Source organism: Zootoca vivipara, chromosome 9 (genome assembly GCF_965207765.1).
Source record: "Zootoca vivipara chromosome 9, rZooViv2.hap1.1, whole genome shotgun sequence".
Lineage (NCBI taxonomy): Eukaryota > Metazoa > Chordata > Lepidosauria > Squamata > Lacertidae > Zootoca > Zootoca vivipara.
Genome location: NC_142592.1, coordinates 67,820,855 through 67,840,144, shown reverse-complemented (window position 1 = coordinate 67,840,144; position 19,290 = coordinate 67,820,855). Strand labels below are relative to the sequence as shown.

The 19,290-nt window shown below is 48.6% G+C and overlaps 1 protein-coding gene across 15 annotated transcripts in view; it reads left to right on the top strand.

The window, feature by feature from the left end:
* Positions 1-19,290, top strand: part of NRF1 (nuclear respiratory factor 1) — a 73,233-nt gene that overhangs the window by 36,577 nt on the left and 17,366 nt on the right. For 2 of the 15 annotated variants that reach the window (XM_088676487.1, XM_088676488.1), the window contains exons 6-12: positions 2,029-2,187; positions 3,316-3,360; positions 4,171-4,365; positions 6,079-6,180; positions 10,928-11,085; positions 14,873-14,997; positions 16,916-17,729. In XM_088676487.1, the coding sequence (XP_088532613.1) occupies positions 2,029-2,187; positions 3,316-3,360; positions 4,171-4,365; positions 6,079-6,180; positions 10,928-11,085; positions 14,873-14,997; positions 16,916-17,058 (927 nt within the window). In that variant the 3' untranslated portion in view covers positions 17,059-17,729. Of the gene's footprint in view, positions 1-2,028; positions 2,236-3,315; positions 3,361-4,170; positions 4,366-6,078; positions 6,181-10,927; positions 11,086-14,872; positions 14,998-16,915; positions 17,730-19,290 lie in introns of those variants that run through there. The other 13 variants (XM_060279250.2, XM_088676484.1, XM_060279245.2 and 10 more) reach the window with 7 other exon arrangements.

The window sequence follows — 19,290 nt, the reverse complement described above, 5'->3', positions numbered from 1 at the left end:
GGGGCCATTTTGAGCGGCAACGTTATTCTAGCAGGGAGAAGCTTCATGCCGAAGGCGGAGAGCGCTGGATTCTTCCGAAAATAAAACGATTGGAAAAGACTGTAAGTAACCTCATGATTTGGATTATTATAAAACAATTTGGATCTGGGAGAGAGGGGAGAAAAGAGGAAGCCACCCCCCCCCCACGGCAACAAAAGAGACAGTAAATAGAAACCCGAAGCCATAAACAGAAGATTTACAATTCAAAGGATCCCTCAAAGGCATCAAAGAGAATCTCCCCTTTGATGCAGGGTGAAAAGGGGAGAGAGACTGCGGTTTATGACTGCCCTGCAATAAGAGGTACAGCCTAAGAAAAAACCTTTCCACTCGGGAGCCGGCAGCCCAGACAACCCAGTGAGTTGTCAGGATTTATAAGTCAAATTTTACTTCACTTTGTATTTCTGGACTTTGTGGAATTTCTTTTTTGGCTTAAGTGTTTGTGAAATGTGAGTTCGAACTTTATTGTCAATAAGACTTGAAGAATGCAGCCAGCTTGTTAAAATGGAGTCGAAAAATAAACTGTGATCATATTCCACCCCACGTGACAAGTTTTGACCTTGGCAGGACTGAAATATGTCAACAAAAAAGTGTTCCCCTGAGTTCCAGCGGTCTGTTTTGACCTTAATGTGGGAAACAAGAATAGAGTTATGTCAAGAGGAGACACGACGGCAAGAGTTACAGGAAAAATTCCAGGAGGTGATGGCGGAATATGATTTTTTAGGAGATGAAGCTTTTGACACTGAAAAAGATGAATGTGAGAATGACAATGATGGGGAAGGAAAAGAAGAAGATGAGGATTGTGATGATTCAACACAAAATGAAGCACACCACGAAAAAAATGATGACTCTACTCTACAAAAAGTTGGATGGAGTGCCCTGCTTTTGAGGGGGGCACGATTGGTATCATTGGAACTCCAGAACGCCCACAGGGAAGAAGGAAAAAATATGCAGAGAAGAGAAGAAATTCAGGGGTCCTGTATAGTGGCCTGGATGACAAAAGACTGTAAACAGGGGGTGGGGTGAAGGGAAAGTGATGTTGTGATTAAGGATGGATTAACAGGTTTATAACTGGTCTGCTGATTTTGGAATTTGCTGGATTGGGGGGGGAAGCCGGCAATCGGGGATGTAAGGTTAAATTGAGAATAGTTATAGTTTAAAAGTGAATGGATTTTGGAAAATGTGAAAATATGGAGGCTTATAGAGGGAGAAAAAACAAAAAATTAGGCACGGGAAGAGAAAATGGGAGTTTGATTTCTCAGTGATTTGAATATTAGATGAAAATGTTAACAATTGATTTATAAGTTGTATAAGATGCAAAGGTGTATTTTTATAAAGTAAGAAACTGTTGCAGATGATAAAAAAGGGATGAAAACCGGGGAAGGGGGGGGAGGGGAAGCCCACAAAATATGGTTTTACAACTATGAATGCAAGAAAATTTTTTTGTTTTGTATTGTTTTTTCTTTTTTCTTTTTTCGCCCTTTCCCCCCCCCCTTTTTTCCTATTTCTATTTTTCTCTTTTTTTTTTTTTTTGGTATGACAATAGATGGTTGGATGGATGTCCTCCTGCGTACTGCCCTGGTTTGCTGGAGCTCCCTGGTGGCAGGGGGGGGCTTTGGGGTCAGGGGAGGGGGGGGAGGACAGAAACCCAAGCATAAAATGGACCATCTCTGACTGTTCACATACATGGGATACTTCTGTGGCAGGGGAGGACCCATGTGGGTGGGTAGGAAGGAGGTGGAAAAGGGGTTTAAGTATGTACCTTTTTTTTTGCTTTTTTGTATTTTGTAAAATTAATAAAAAGTATGTTCAAAAAAAAAAAAAGTTGAAACTGGGGGGAACTGCCCCTGCTCAACACAATCTGTTCTCATGTGGACTCAACCCAGCCATTCCTTTAGAATTTTGTGTATGCAATGTACCATGCTGCTCCTGGAATGTTGATTTCTGAATGCTGATTGATTGATTGATTGATTGATTTTTTTAATGCCACAGGCACAGCTACGGGCCTTCATCCCCGAAATGCTGAAATACTCGACGGGCCGTGGCAAGCCGGGCTGGGGGAAGGAGAGCTGCAAGCCCGTCTGGTGGCCCGAAGACATCCCGTGGGCCAACGTCCGCAGCGACGTCCGGACCGAGGAGCAGAAGCAGAGGGTGTGTGTTGATGAAAGTCCTCTTGCTTCAGCAAAGGGCTCTGACTTGGTATGACAAGTGGAAAGGCTTAGCTTATAGATCTCTGTTGGGGAAGTCTGTTGAAGTGCTCGGGGCCAAAATAATGTATAGATCAGGTAAGAACACAAGAGGGTGGCCATCTCAGCTCCAGCCAAAGGTGCTCAGCTCTCTGTTCCCAGTGGGTTCAGCCAGGCACCCCAGGAATTTGCAAGCATGGCATTTATGGGAAGAGGTCCTCCCCTGATCTCAGTCCCCAGCATCTGGTTCCCAAGAGGCATATGATCTATGGACGCAATGGTTACATTCCTGGCCATCTTGGCTTGCAGCCATTAATGACCTGTCCTCCAGGAATTTACCTCTCTGTTTTTGTAGCAGCTGTTATACCAGCAGCCATCAGAGCCCATCGCTGTGCATTGAATCCCGCTAGTTTCTCCCTTAGCTTTCAGCTAAAGCCTTGGTATTCCCCCGCTTACTTAAGCCAGTCTTTCAGATCTGGAAGCTGAATCCCAGCCTGCTTCTGGAGATGCGAAACTGAAATAAATAAAAGCAGCCGTGGATTACGCTTCATGGAAAAGCGCAGAACATTTCTCTGTTTTACAGAAGTCTTATCGTGCCTTTATAATTCAGCAAACTGTTCAAGACAGCTCACAGTCCAATGGGAAACAACAATAATAATCTTAAGACAATTTCAGAATGCACTTAAAAGCAAACCACAATGCAGCAGATAAAATTAGCATGTGATTAATAATAATAATAATACTGCAGGTAAGAAAGCAAATAAAGTTTTTGCCCAGCACCTACGAACTTATCAAAGCGTGTGAATTGCCTTTGGGAGAGCATTCCAGCTCTTGGGTGCCACAACCAGAAAAGGCCCTGTCCCTAGTAGGCACCCACTTGATTTCTTAGCAAGGTCATGTAGGAGCAGAAAGCCCTTGGGGTACCCGAGCCCCAATCTTTCCCTTCTGGGCAACTTTCCCTCATGGGCCACAAGCCAGTGGTGGGTGGGGCCAGAGTCAGCTGTGGGCGGAGCAATTGATTTAAATGTTACCTTTGTAAAGGAGGCTAGTTTCAACACATGCACTCGCACACCCCTTTCTGTCCTCCATCCAGGGAAGCAAGGAGCATTGCGAGAGCTCGAGGACACATCACAGCCAGGTAAAAAAACGAAAACTTGAGGGAGGGTGCGATGCAGGGCTGGCAAGGGATGTAGCTGGGGGAAAGGGGCGTGGCCTGGGGAGAGTCATGAGCGAGGCATATTTGGCTCCCAGGCCAGGCGTCCCCCACCCCAGACCGGCACTTTCCTCACCCAGAGCAAAGCAGGGTGGCCCCAGTTGCCTCCAGCCTGTGGCTGTTTGGGAAGATTCTGCACAAGAAGGAAAAGGCCTTCTGAGCGCACCTGTCTGTTCACTAATCCCAGAATGGAGAAAGTCATTCATTTATCCTGGTTTAGTTAATGCAGTTAAAATTTAGCAATTTTCACAATTGCTAATGTGGGCTAGAGCCACCCTTTTCACACCGTAGGTTAGCTAGTCGACTTGCAGTGATTTGGGGACCCATCGCTAGTGGTTTTTCATGAGACAATGCCTTGGAGTACCATTTGCTGGGGGGTCGCAGGTGAGGGAGATGCTGCTGAGCTGAGGTTCTGCTTGCAGGCTTTCTGTCGGGGCACCTGGTTGGCTGCAGTGCGAACAGGGTGCTGGGCTAGATAGGCCTTTGGCCTGATCCTGCTGGCTCGTCTTGTGTTCTTAATCTTGCCCCCATTGGAAGTATATTTCTGCTTTGAAAGCTCTTTATGGAGTAAAATTTACCAGAGATACCATCACTCAACTTAAGGAATATTTCAGAGCTTGATTACGTCATTGTTTGTTTTGCTTCTATTTTGCTTTTTTTTCGTTTGTCTGTTTGTTTTAAAATGGGATATGCTATCCCTGAATATGCCTTTTCTCTCCCTCTTTAATCCGGCAGGTGTCTTGGACTCAGGCACTGCGGACCATTGTGAAAAACTGCTACAAACAGCACGGCCGCGAGGACCTGCTCTACGCTTTTGAGGATCAGCAAACACAGCCTGCAACAGCAACACACAGTATAGCACACCTGGTCCCGTCCCAAACCGTGGTCCAGACCTTCAGCAATCCTGACGGCACAGTCTCTCTCATCCAGGTGAGGAGTTGCAGCAGCACAAAGAGGGTCCCAGGCTTCAGATCGGCCTAGAAGCTTTGCATTCTGGCCCAACCCCCAACCCCCCAGATGTACAGGAGCCAATTCTGCTTGTTATTTTATTGCATTGCATTGATATCCCACCTTTTCTCCAAGGAGCTCAAGGTGGTGGTTTCTCCTCATTCAATCCCCACAACAACCCTGTGAGGTAGGTTAGGGTGAGAGGCAGTGACTGGTCCCCAGGATCACCCAGTGAGCTTCACGGCTGAGTGGGATTTGGACCTTGGTCTCTTAGCTCCTGGTCTTTTAGGTCCTGGTCGCTGTCCCAGCTCCTGCAGTTGAAAAGCACACCAGTACAAGTGTTGTTGTTGTTTAGTCGTTTAGTTGTGTCCGACTAAACAGACCATAGCACGCCAGGCACTCCTGTCTTCCACTGCCTCCCGCAGTTTGGTCAGACTCATGTTGGTAGCTTTGAGAACACTGTCCAACCATCTCATCCTCTGTCGTCCCCTTCTCCTTGTGCCCTCCATCTTTCCCAACACCAGGGTCTTTTCCAGGGAGTCTTCTCTTCTCATGAGGTGGCCAAAGTATTGTAGCCTCAGCTTCAGGATCTGTCCTTCCAGTGAGCACTCAGGGCTGATTTCCTTCAGAATGGATAGGTTTGATCTTCTTGCAGTCCATGGGACTCTCAAGAGTCTCCTCCAGCACCATAATTCAAAAGCATCAATTCTTCGGCGATCAGCCTTCTTTATGGTCCAGCTCTCACTTCCATACATCACTACTGGGAAAACCATAGCTTTAACTATACGGGCCTTTGTTGGCAAGGTGATGTCTCTGCTTTTTAAATGGCATTTCCGTGCGCTCTGGCTTCCATCACGGTGTCCCATTGTGCCAGAAGCGGTTTAGTCCTGCTGGCCACATGACCTGGAAAGCTGCCTGTGGACAAATACCGGCTCCCTCGGCCTGAAAGCGAGATGAGCGCCACAACCCCATAGTCACCTTTGACTGAACTTAACTGTCCAGAGGTCCTTTACCTTCTACCTTTTACCTTAGGTCCTAATCCAATTCTAACCACTACACCACACTAGCTCTCTTGCAGTTCCTTAGTACTGTGCAAACAATATTCTGTGTCATGTCACCCCAGGGTCAAACTTTGGCAAATAGCTCTAGGCCTGATGAGTTCTGGCCCTGAGTAATAGGAATCACTCTCCAAAATACTTGGTTGGCGCGCAAAGACCCTGGAATTATTCATTTTTGGAGGAGCAAAGGGGCTGCGGTCTCTTCCTCAGGAGGGTGCACTTGTGTGTTTGTGCTATGCCATAGTTTAGCTTGGTGTGATCTGCGAATGCAGCCAACCCGAATCCAGAAAATGTCACTCCTGCTTGGTTTAATTGGTTCTTGGTTTACTCACAACTGACCTGTCTCATTGGTTTCAGTGTGACTCAAGCTTTCTCTGGGTTCTAGGCCTTGTAGCTATTGTGTAGAGATCATTAGCCTTCATGTCAATCTATTTTACTTTTTCCATATAAATAAATTTAGAAACCCACAGCTCGGCTGCAGGGCTTGGGACCAAGCTAGAAATCTGAATGAGCAGGGAAATACGTACTGTGTTGTGTTTCTTGGGCCGTGTGATGCGTATGATCATAGCCTAAGAAGCAGGCTGACTCAAAAGGCAACCCTTGGTGGCATCTCACCGAAAACCGTTGTGTGTTGCAGGTTGGCACAGGAGCTACGGTAGCCACCTTGGCAGATGCCTCTGAATTGCCCACCACTGTTACTGTCGCACAAGTCAACTACTCTGCAGTAACCGACGGAGAGGTGAGTGGCGATGTTGGCTGGCAAGCCCTGTGCCCAGAGACGGGGCATCTCATGGTAGATCACTTCCTGTAAATTCACAAGGGAAGTGTTTCCACAAGCTCCCGTGGCAGATAATAATAAAGGCCCTGAACTACACGGCAGCTAGGCTGTTTTGCCTCCCTCGGGTATGGGGGACCAGACCGGGTCGCTGGGCAGACTCCTGACCTCCCATGCACCAGCTTTGACAGGTGGGTGGAGCTGCCCAGCTGTCGGTCCCCTGGCACCATTAGGATATTGATGAGTGATTGATGACTTCAAAGGGGCTGGCCCCTCTCAGCTGATGAAGGTGCGCTGATTAGAATCAGAATCAGGAGGGTTAAACATCAGCTCTAGATCCATTTCAGTCCGGCTTTCGCCCTGGTCATGGGACCGAGACAGCTCTGGTAGCCTTAACAGATGATCTCCGTAGACAGCTGGACCGAGGTGGGTCGGGACTGCTGATTCTTTTAGACCTGTCAGCAGCCTTCGATATGGTCGATCATGACCTTTTAGACCACCGCCTTGCCGACGTGGGGATTCAGGGCACAGTCCAACAATGGCTGCGTTCCTTCATCTCAGGTCGGGGACAGAGAGTGGCGCTAGGGAGGGAGTTGTCGCCGCGGCACCCCTTGGTGTGTGGAGTCCCGCAAGGCGCAATCCTTTCCCCAATGCTTTTTAATATCTTTATGCGCCCCCTTGCCCAGATTGTCCGGAGTTTTGGGCTGGGTTGTCATCAATATGCTGATGACACCCAGATCTATCTGTTGATGGACGGCTGCCCTGCCTCGGCCCCGGACACACTCACCAGGTGCTTGGAAGCTGTGGCTGGATGGCTACGTGGGAGCCGACTGAAGTTAAATCCTTCGAAGACAGAGGTCCTCTGGCTAGGTCGGGGCGACATGGGGTTGGGGGGCCAACTCCCATCTTTTGCAGGGGCTCAATTGGTACCAGCGCCTTCTGTCAAGAGTTTGGGTGTAACCTTTGACGCCTCCCTTTCCATGGAGGCGCAGGTTGCATCCACAGCAAAGGTGGCATTTTTCCATCTCCGCCGCATCAAGCAGCTGGTCCCTTACCTCTCTCGCCCCGATCTGGCCACAGTGATCCATGCGACGATCACCTCCAGGCTTGACTATTGTAACTCGCTCTACGCAGGGTTGCCCTTAAAGCTGACCCAGAAACTCCAGCGGGTGCAGAATGCCGCGGCGAGGCTCCTTACAGGGTCCCGGCCGTGGGATCACATTCATCCAGTGCTTTACCAGCTGCACTGGCTCCCGGTGGAGTACAGGATCAGGTTTAAGGTGCTGGTTTTGACCTTTAAAGCCCTATGCGACTTGGGACCCTCGTACCTACGGGACCGCCTCTCCTGGTATGCCCCGCGGAGGACCTTAAGGTCCACAAACAATAATATTCTGGAGATCCCGAGTCATAAGATGGCTAGATTGGCCTCTACTAGAGCCAGGGCCTTTTCAGTACTGGCCCCAACCTGGTGGAACGCTCTTTCCCAGGAGACCAGGGCCCTGCGGGATTTGTCATCTTTCCGCAGGGCCTGCAAGACAGAGCTGTTCCGCCTGGCCTTTGGGTTAGACTCAGCCTGACCCCTGTGTTTTTCTCCCTCATGGCTTGGATTTATGGCCTACTTGAAATGAGGCTGCACTTTAAATTTTAATACTGTATTTTAATCTGTATTTTAACTAAATTTTTTTTTTATGTTTTATTGTGGTTCTGTTGGTGTCAGCCACTTATGGCCTACTTGAAATGAGGCTGCACTTTAAATTTTAATACTGTATTTTAATCTGTATTTTAATTAATTGTTTTTATGTTTTATTGTGGTTCTGTTGGTGTCAGCCGCCCTGAGCCCGGTTTTTGACTGGGGAGGGCGGGGTATAAATAAAAATTTATTATTATTATTATTATTATTATTATTATCAGTTGGTGGTCCAGCTCTTTGAAAAGGCTCATTGGCGCTGCTGAATGGTGGCTCCTGAAGCTTTCAATATCAGGTGTCGGGCAGGCGGGCATGGCCTAGCGAAAGCAACCTGTGAGCCAAATGTGGAGGCCTGCTGGACCAAAAGAGCGGGGCTGATTGAATCTGACTTTCTGAAACCTAAGGTTATTTTGCTGTGTACAAAATGGCTGCCATGAGAGCTTTTTTTTTTTTTGGTAGAAAAGTGATTTGTACATTTTATAAAACCATTATTTTTACATTATGTCCACCTGGATGCGGACCCACAAATAGCTGTGCTTTTTGCTGGGAAGGGGGTTAGGGGGAGGGTGGGGTTATTGGTTTGTTTTTGTTTTTATACTATGTATTTTGTGTTTTTTTTCTTGTATTTTTATGTTTTGAACTGCCCTGATGAGTTCTATGAGTGAATGGTGGTGGAATAATAATATGAGAACGAATGATTCAGTAGAGCCCTTTTTCCTCTGGGTTCCGATTTTTGCACACAGTGACTGGTATAGGTCGAAAACTTGCTTTACGTCTTTCATGAAGAACTAGCCAGGTGGATCTATCAGCAGTATCCATTTCCACAACAGCTAGCAAAAGTGTTTAATTTTTTTTTAAAAAAATACTATCTAAGGTCTTATTTTCTGTTAATGCTCTTGGTGTTAATCAGTTGCTTCGTTGCAGTGGTTATTGATCATTTTCTCAGTGCCATCCTTGTACAGGGTACTCTACCCTGATGGCAAGGAATAATAGATATGCAGAAATATGGCTCCCTGCCTCCAAGTACATTTGCACAGTGGATATACTTAAGCTTCATTTCAGCTGGGGCAGAATCAGGAGGGTTAAACCAGAGGCTTCACATAGGTGGCACCACATAAGTGTTTTGGCAGAGGCAAAGCGAGCGACTCGGAGACTGGAAAGCCCAGGCTGGGGAAGCGAATACTAACTTTTCTGAACGCTTGGGTGTGGGGAGCTGGGAAGAACAGACTCCCCTTGGAGAGAGAGGGAGAGGCCTGTTCTTTTTCTATTGGACCCAAGTCCAAGTCCCCAGGCCTTTGTGTCAGGACGGAGTAGCGAAGCCCCGCGCTTCTCTGGAAAGGGATAGGATTCTCAGGGCAATAGGTGGCAGCACAAAAACAGCTCTTGTTCCCAGAGACGCCGTCATTTGCATTTGAAAGGCCAGCTAGAAACTGGTTGTTTTGTTTTTTGAGATTTCTGTCCTTGAAAATCCCATCTGATGCATCAAAGGGGGTTTCAAGAGACAAGCCCCTCATTGTCTCAGTGAAAGCGGGCACCTTCCACCTTGCCTAATGTATTTGCTTCCTGTTCAAGCATATGAAGATGCAAAGTCGCTGCCTCCTGCAACCGACTCTGGCCACAGCCTGCTCCCTGCCACGTTGAAAAGAATAACAAACCAACCGCTAACTACCACCTCCTTTCCCCAGTACCATTTATTCCTTATGAAATACATTTACAATGTAAATACAATACACATACAGTGGTACCTTGGTTCTCAAACTTCAATCCATTCCGGGAGTCCGTTTGACTCCCGAAACCGTTCTAAAAGCAAGGCGCAGCTTCCGATTGGCTGCTGGAGCTTCCTGCACTCAAGCGGAAGCCGCGGGAGCCACGTCAGACGTTCAGCTTCCGAAAAACGTTCGCAGACTGGAACACTTCCAGGAGCCGATTTGTTCAACAACTAAGCTGTTCGAGAACCAAGGTATCACTGTATTAACATAGTCCAGCAGCAGCAGCTGCAGACTCAAGTTTGAGAAACACTGTCTTGGACTCTCCTGCCTGAGGCTCTAGTTGTTCCCATTGCTTGAGATGCCAGTGACTTATCCTGGGACTTCTTTGCATGCAAAATGTGGGCTCTCCCCCTTGACCTGCAAAGCTGCACCCTTGGGTATTGCAGGATGGCAGGCTCCCCAGGAATTGAACCCGGGACTTTCTGCATGCAAAGCAGATGCTCCACCCCTGAGCCCACAGCGCTTCCCAAATAGGCACATAAGAAACCCTGTGAGACCCATTGGTCCATCTAGCCCAGTATTACCTACATTGACTGGCAGCAGCGGCTCCCTCCTGAGGTTCAGGCAGGGAATCTTCCCAGCCGGGGCTGGAGATGCCGTTGAGGATCGAGCCTGAGACCTTCTGCTATGAAATGCTCTCCCCATGGAGATGTAGCTACTCCCTCAAAACCCCTTCCATTACCCCTCCACGTACCAAAATCTTGGCATTGAGAAATGCACCCAAGCCAGCCCAGAGATGGAAAGAGGACAAATTCCCAACCAGAGAAGAATGTCAGATTGACGGGATGGATTATGCCACAATGGCAAAAATAATCCGGAAGAATCAGAAATCAGGAAGACCAAAATTTTAATAAGGAATGGGGGGAATTTATAATTTACCTTAAAAACCACTGGAAGACAGTTAAAATTGTTAGTAGGGTTGGAATAACACTTGTAGTTTAATGGTGAATTTTGGATACAATGGAGATGTAAAAGATTTGGATTATTATAAAAGATGCAGGAGGAAATGATTAATAATAGGACCCACAAAGAGGAGGAGGGAAGTCCAGGAAGATACTCTGGAATCTTGTTTTTATGTTGTGTGTTGGATATGTGATTGTGAAATTCTTATTTGAAAAACCAAATAAATAAATTTATTTAAAAAGAGAGAGAGAGGGAGAGAGAGAGAAATGCACCCAAGCAGGTGTGGTCCCTGGATACTTTCTGAGACGGCGCGAGTTCCATCATGCCTCTCTCGTCTTCTCCCTCCAACCAGGTGGAACAGAACTGGGCAACGCTACAGGGCGGAGAGATGACTATCCAAACCACCCAGGCCTCAGAAGCCACGCAGGCAGTGGCATCCCTGGCAGAAGCTGCGGTGGCGGCATCGCAAGAGATGCAGCAAGGGGCAACAGTCACCATGGCCCTCAACAGGTATTGAGATACTGTCGCCATTGATGTTTGGGTGCTGGGCTGGTTTGGTGAAGGCCAATGGCTCCTTGCTACCTAACCTCTCTCTCAAAGTAACTTGCAAAAGAAGCAAGGATCTCTTTAAAGAAAGCTGTAGCTGGGATTGGCCAAAACGTTCACGAAGTTTCACCTTGGGTAAAGGTAAAGGTATAGGGACCCCTGACCATTAGGTCCAGTCGTGACTGACTCTGGGGTTGCGCGCTCATCTCGCATTATTGGCCGAGGGAGCCGGCGTATAGCTTCCAGGTCATGTGGCCAGCATGACAAAGCCGCTTCTGGCGAACCAGAGCAGCACATGGAAACGCCGTTTACCTTCCCGCTATAGCGGTTCCTATTTATCTACTTGCATTTTTGACGTGCTTTCGAACTGCTAGGTTGGCAGGAGCTGGGACCGAGCAATGGGAGCTCACCCCATCACAGGGATTCGAACCGCCGACCTTCTGATCAGCAAGCCCTAGGCTCAGTGGTTTAGCCCACAGCGCCACTGTTTTGCAAAAAGTCAGTCTCTTTTAGCCACAGCAGAGCTGTTTTGGGATTCCCAAGTCTGCCTTTAAGAGGCCCTCTTCTAAGAGAGCCCTGCAGTTCTGGCACAGCGTTTGTTTGCTTGCTTCCCGCTGGGAAGGCAGGGCGGCTGATGACAGAAAACACCCCAGCCGAAAACAGCGATAAAATACCATTAAAGCGTTGCACCGTTTATATTTCCCTCCTCTTTGTTAATAGGCCCCCAAGGTGATGGGGCAACAGGCTCTCGCACTTGCTTGAGAAAACCTAAGGGTCGAATGAGAAGCATGGTGGGGTAGCCAAATACCTGCGTGTTCGCTTTTAAAGGGATTTTTAAAGGATTTGGTTACGAATTTCCCATTCATTTGTTTATGTATTAAGTGCTCATTTGACTATGTTAGCACATCACCAGAGGCAAAATGCCCTTGACAATAAGCAGATGGCTACTAGCCACGACAGGAGCGTAGCGTGGGGTGCTGAGGGGGTTGTTGCCCTGAGGTCCAGCACCAAGGCGTTCTGGCAGTTCCCTCACTGCAAGAAGCAAAGCTACAGGGAACCAGGCAGAGGGCCTTTTCGGTAGTGGCACCCGCCCTGTGGAACGCCCTCCCATTGGAGGTCAGGGAGATGAACAACTACCTGACATTTAGGTAAAGGTAAAGGGACCCCTGACCATTAGGTCCAGTCGTGACCGACTCTGGGGTTGCGCGCTCATCTCGCATTATTGGCCGAGGGAGCCGGCGTATAGCTTCCAGGTCATGTGGCCAGCATGACAAAGCTGCTTCTGGAGAACCAGAGCAGCACATGGAAACGCCGTTTACCTTCCCGCTGTAGCGGTTCCTATTTATCTACTTGCATTTTGACGTGCTTTCGAACTGCTAGGTTGGCAGGAGCTGGGACCAAGCAACGGGAGCTCACCCTGTCACAGGGATTCGAACCGCCGACCTTCTGATCAGCAAGCCCTAGGCTCAGTGGTTTAACCCACAGCGTCACCTCGGTCCCTACATTTAGAAAACACCTAAAGGCAGCCCTGTTTAGGGAAGGTTTTAATCTGTGATATTTTAATTTATTTTGGTAATTGTTGGAAGCCGCCTAGAGTGGCGGGGGAAACCCAGCCAGATGGGCGGGGTATAAATAAAATAATAATAATAATAATAATGTGTGACGTTTTAATGTATTTTAAATCTTTGTTGGAAGCCGCCCAGAGTGGCTGGGGAAACCCAGCCAGATGGGCAGGGTACAAATGATAAATTATTATTATTATTCTTACAGCACCTTTCAGCTGGGGGTGGCTGAGGAGGGAGCAACAGGTGTGTGCCCTGGCCACTGACCATCCTGAACAGCAGACACACACAGTCTGAATGTTGTCACCTGTGGTGGCGGGCCGTGGGGTGCCCTGCCTCTCCACCGACTCCGCAATAACATTCAATATCAGACCTCTGTTGCTTTCGAAGCTGATTCCCTCGCCGACACACACACACACACACAACAACTCGGCTTCTAAGCCTCAGATGCGCAGGGGTATCGGCAGGAAAGGCTGCTTTGCTGTGGGGAAATGGTTCTGATGGCAGCGGATTTAATGGCGTCCCCCGAGGGTTTGTTAACAAGCCTCCAAGCGCCTGAGCTGACTCAAGCAATCCTTGTTCAGGAGTGAGACAATGGCTACCCAGAGGCAGCTGGGCTGGGAGCAAACAGGATTGCAGCCGACCGACACGGAAGCCAGAGAGAAAAAGCATTGTTCTTTCCGGGGAAGTAGCACTACTGTTGCAGCCTAATAGTCATAGTATATATACTACACCCAGAGTGCCTGGGGCAACCCAGTAAGATGGGCAGGGTACAAATAATAAAGTTTTTATTACAGTTGTACAGTTGGTTTTGAACAGCTTAGTTCTTGAATGTTTTGGCTCCCAAACATCGCAAACCCGGAAGTGACTGTTCCGGTTTGCAAACTATTTTTGGAAGCCGAACATCTGACGGGGCTTCTGATTGGCTGCAGGAGCTTCCTGCAGCCAATCAGAAGCTGCACTTTGGTTTCCGAACGTTTTGGAAGCCGAACGGACTTCCGGAACGAATTCCGTTCGACTTTCAAGGTGTATATATTTATTTAAATCCTGCCTTTTCCCCCCTGACGGACTCAAAGTGTTATAAACATGAAGGCAAAACATTAAAAAACAAGAAAATATTAATAGAATTGTATATGTATGCATACATATAATTATGTTAATGTTTGCTTGTTTTTTGTTGATTCCACCCCCCAAAGCCTGTTGGAAGGAGAAGGGCTTCACCTGCTGGCAGAAGAACAGCAGGGAGGGAGCCAATCTGGCTTCTCCAGGGAGGGAGTTCCAAAGTCTGGGAGCAGCCACCGAAAAGCCCCCCTTTCGCGTCCCCACCACGTGTGCCTGTGAAGGTGGAAGGAGAAGCCCACTCTTCAAAGAAGAGTACACATAATACCTGTTCCCCATTTCCAAGAGATCAAACTCTCTGTGTGGCAGCACTTGCACTGTGGAACTCCCTGCCTATTGATATCAGGCAGGCACCTTCACTGTGCTCTCTTCTGTGTCTGCTAAAAACATTTTAGTTTCAACAAGCCTACCCAGACATATACAGTCCTACCTTGGCTTACGTTACCCTCGGGTAATGTAAACTTTGGGTTGCAAAAGCGGCAAACCCGGAAGTATATTTCTGGGTTTCGACGCATGTGCAGAAGTGCTGTATCGTGCCGTGCACATGCGCAGAAGTGGCACCTCTGGTTGAGGAAAGATCAGGATCCGGCCGGAGCTCCGAAACGGATCCTGTCTGCATCCGGTGGTACCACTGTATTGAATATGGATGTATGTTTTGATTTGCTTTTAGTTTGCTGTCGATTTTATGTTTTCTTTTGAATTGATTTGCTTTTACAGATAATTTTTTTAACCGATGGTTGTGTTGTTGTTTTCTCTTCATAAACTGCTTCGAGGGATTTTTTTTGACAACCAAGCAGTGTATAGATTTTATGAAATAAACAAACAAAGAAGATGCTTAGGTGGGGATATTCTGGTGGCCCCTGACTTCTGCAGGGCTTTTGTGAAGATAGGCATGTTCTCCATCATCTCACCAACTTTGCCATGCCTGTTACCTAGAATCAGGAACACTTGTTGTTTTTTAACTTCCCAGGGTTAGAGGATGAACTTGGGACTCCTGTCCATGCCAAGCACATGTTTCATTGCTCTCTCTCTCTCTTGTTTTGGTAACCTATCTTCTCCTTGCCTTGCAGCGAAGCAGCCGCCCACGCCGTCGCCACGCTTGCAGAAGCCACCCTCCAAGGCGGGGGCCAGATTGTCTTGTCCGGTGAAACTGCAGCAGCCGTCGGCGCGCTCACCGGGGTTCAAGATGCGAACGGTAGGCCGATGCAGATATGCAATTGCGCTTCTTCCTGATTCCTTTGTGAACTCGCTCCGACTGATGGATGGGGGTGCAAAGTCTCACTGGGCCCAAAGAAGGCGATTCCCAGCCAGAGCAGTAAAATCTACCCAACTTTGTCCTTTACTCGCCTTAAAATGAGTAGCTTCCTGAGTAGTTGGGCTCTCAGAATGCAGGAAAGTTTGCAGAACTTAGCTTCTCCATTTTATAGGTCCCTCTGCTTGCTTCCTCCCCCCCCCCTACATTTGCATCAACTGAGAATGTGGCTGCGGGAGATGGGTGGAGCCACTCAACTCAGGTCTTTGCATGCAGAGGTCCCAGATTCAGTTCCACAGCTTCACTGGGAAAAAGGTCAGGTTAGCAGGTGACAGGAAAGACCTCTGCACAAGGTCTTTGCACTGAGGTGCAGGTCCGAGGGCCTCCTGGGGGTTCCCTCACTGCGAGAAGTGAAGTTACAAGAAACCAGGCAGAGGGCCTTCTCGGTAGTGGCGCCTGCCCTGCGGAATACCCTCCCATCAGATGTCAAGGAAATAAACAACTATGTGACTTTTAGAAGACATCTGAAGGCAGCCCCGTAAAGGGAAGTTTATAAAGTTTGATGTTTTATTATGTTTTTGTATGTGTCGGTAGCTTCCCAGAGTGGCTGGGGCAATCAGTCAGATGGGCAGTGTGTAAATTTATTATTATTATTATTATTATTATTATTATTATTATTATTATTATTATTATGAGGTATTATCAGACCTCAAGGGCACAGACCAGCCAGGCAAAAACCCCCTAGGAAGTCTGCAAAGCAGGGCTGGCAAGATATGGCCTAGGAAGAGAGAGCATGCCTGGGCCAACAGTCTGCCTCAGTGTAAAGCGGTTTCGTACGGTTCCCTGTGTGGCGTAGACCTGAGCATCCCTCATGCCGTTTACTCCGTTGGGTTTCCCGCTCCGGCCTCAGAGCAAGTAACCAGCACAGTAATGTACGCGGTCTCTCTGCTTTGCTTAATTGCTGCTTTTCTGCTCTGCTCCCGGGAGCCCAGCCGCCTTGCCGCTGGTAAACAAGTCACTTGTGATGCGTTCAGCAAAGCGTTCCAAAACCTTCCTCCTTCCTTCAGCAGGGCAAACAGTTCTGAGGCTGTGTATCTGATGAAGTGTGCATGCACACGAAAGCTCATACCAAAATAAAAACTTAGTTGGTCTTTAAGGTGCTACTGAAGGAATTTTTTTTATTTTAGTTCTGAGGCTGTTTGCCTGAACGGCTGCTTCAGCCCTGCCCAAAAGAAAGCCTTTCTTGGCAACTGGGTCTTGCAAAGTGGGACTCTGGCATGCCTGAAGAACCACAGAGCATTCTAGCGAGAGTTCTCTGCTTTCTGCCAGGGGGTGCAGTCCTTTTTTAGGAAGGTGTCCCTAGCCCATCTAATGGGATCATATGCAAAGAGGTGCTTCTTAGGATTTTGCAGCCATTGAGAGCCTTATCTGCAGGGGCTGGTGAAGCCAGTAACCAGCACTTTGAATTTCACCCTGGAGCAAATAGCTGTTCAGTGCAATGGGCTGTCAATGGCTCCAAGCAATGGTTCTGAATCCCAGTTGCTGAAAAGTTGCTCTTGTGCTTGGATCCTGCTTGCAGGCATCTGCTTGGCTATTGCAAGAACAGGATGCACAGTGCATAGTCCATTGGCCTCATCCAGCAGGCTCTCCTTATGTTCTTTACTTAATGGCTAGAGGGCTGGTGTTTGCTTGTTCTCTTGACCCACTTGTGCCAGAAGCTGCTCTGACCTTGGTCTGCGCTCAGAATCATAAAACTGTAGAGTTGGAAGGGACCCCGAGGGTCATCTAGCCCAACCCCCTGCAATGCAGGCATTATGAAGTTATTGTAGTGCCTAAATCCCCACTGCCTTACATCTTGCAGCTCCTGTTGCCCCAGAGGAAGCGGGGAGCGAAGCCCCTGCTGACCCCGTGAGCCTCACTTGGGGCGTCCCCATGGCACACTCCTACATCATCTGGCCCGCAGGAAACGGCATGGAAAGGACCTTGGCATCCCTTTTAAGCTAAGGACTGAGATGGGTTGGACAGAGCTGCCGGTCCCAGTCCCCCCCGAGCCCTTCTACCTTGCTCATCCATTCAGAAATGAAATGGTTTCTGTCCAAGAGGGTTGACACGCTGGTCAGATGTTGCCAGCTTGAAGAAGGCCTATGATTTGACCTTGGTCAAATACTGTCAAATATTCTGAGAATGCCAACTTATTGGTGGCAGCTCAAGATCCCCCCCCCCAAGTTTTGTGATGATGCCCATATCTTTGCAATGGCAGGTATAGGGACTCCGCCCCCCCCCCATCCTTGCAGCAGCCAGGAGCAGACTCAGCGTTATATTAAAGCTTCTTTTTGGTCACCAGCTAGAACAGCCAGCGGCTTCTGACAAGGATGCCAGCCATCTTCAGATGGAAACAGCCACCCGCTGACTCCCATTTTGCTTGCTGCAGGGAACGCAGGCTGCTTCCCCCCCTTTCCCACGTGGGTCTGCTTTCTATCAGCCTGGAAATATTTTTAAGTTTTCAAAAAGTCAGTTGCATTGTTTCGCAGTAACGGTTAATGGCTTTGGGGGTTCTTTTTTTTGTAATTAGTGTGAGCATCAAAATCTGTAGATGATAAAAAATACCCTTTCTTTTTTGTTGCTGTTGTTGTAATAAAGTGAATGCTTGAAAAAATATTTGACCAGCCAGGTGACCAAGTCTTTCTTTTTCTTTCAAATCCTTCACATACCAAGCTCTTGACATTCATGATAAAGGGTTGTATTGCTGGCTTTCTGCCCTGCATGCCCTTCCATCCCCATGCCATTTCTTCTCCCCTACCATTGCTCTAATTTTGGGTGGCATTAAGGGTTCGGTGCCCCTCTGGCTAAGCTAGGTTGGGTGCTGGGGAGCCCTTGGGAGCATTGTGCCATGTAGTGTTCTTACATAACTGGCAGATCGCTTTCCCTTCACCCGGTGGGTGGGCAGCGCCAGGAGACTCTTGGCAATCACACGGAGCACAACTGCTCAGCATCCCGGCTCATGCATGCTTGGATGTTTTTTTGCGTTTTGACTTCTGGGCAGGCCAGTCCTCTCCCACCCGACACCCAGGGAAGGATCTGCCCGGTTACATGGGCGTCAGTTCCCCGGCGTAGCCAATCAGGGACGCTTCGTTAGCGTGGAACTCGGTCGGCGTAGAAGATTAAGGGGGGAGCAATCTGATTGGTCACAAAGAGCTGAGGGAGGTGGGAGGGGGAAGGAGGGCGAAGAGCCTTAGCGAGCGGCGGAATTAACCAGCCAATTCATTCTGCCCTAGATTTGATGCAGACGAATGGGCTCGTTCATCATCCTATTACATATGCCTCCGGGCTGTCCTTCGCCTCTTAGCAAGAGCTTTGCCAAAGTTCAGTAATCCGGACGTCCTTTCCTGCAAGGAAATAGCCGTATCTGTTACCCGTATTGCCGCTGGCTAGTGGAGGCCGGCCGAGCACCCCTCCCTGGTCATAAAGTGAGTGGGTGGCAGAAGGCAGAAGGGATGTTCTTCAAGGGTCAGATACTGGAATATTTTGGACACCAGATTCAACTGATAAGAGGAGAGTTGCAGGGGCTTTGTCCCCCTAGCCCTTCTCCCGTTAACCCCAGTCGATGGAGATCGGCTGTGGTTGCTTCACCACCTCACGTGTCCCTAGCCTTAGCTCTGGCACTGAAATCATGTTTCGGGGTGAGCCTGAACAACCTGCTTGCAGAGGGGCAGGGGCTCCCCTGAGCAGAACTGAGTGTTCAAGTTTGGTGGCAAATTCATAGCGGGGGGGGGGGCTCTCAGTGGCTACTGGCCATGGTGGCTGTGGTCTCCCTCCACACTGGGAGGCCGTCACGCTTCTGAATACCAGTTGCTGGAGACCACAGGAGGAGAGAAGTTGCTCCTGTGCTCGGATCCTGCTTGCAGGGCATCTGAGAACAGGGTGCTGGACTAAGTGGGCCACTGGCCTGATCCAGCAGGCTCCTCTTGTGTCCTTACATTCCTATTCAATCCAAATTCTGCACCAATCAAGGATGATTTCTGTGAACCTGCATGGATTAGGTACACTGACAGAACGTGCACAATTCGTCTTGTTTCCTGATCTCCGATTCTAGATTTGCTAGTTGTGGGTCAGGGGCTTTGCTGCTCACTGAAGCCACGGAAATCCCACCCAGCCCTCTTCCTGCCCTACTGAGATGCCAACAGCAGTCACACAGCCATAAGGACTAGGGGCTTGATTCTTTAAATAATGAATAAG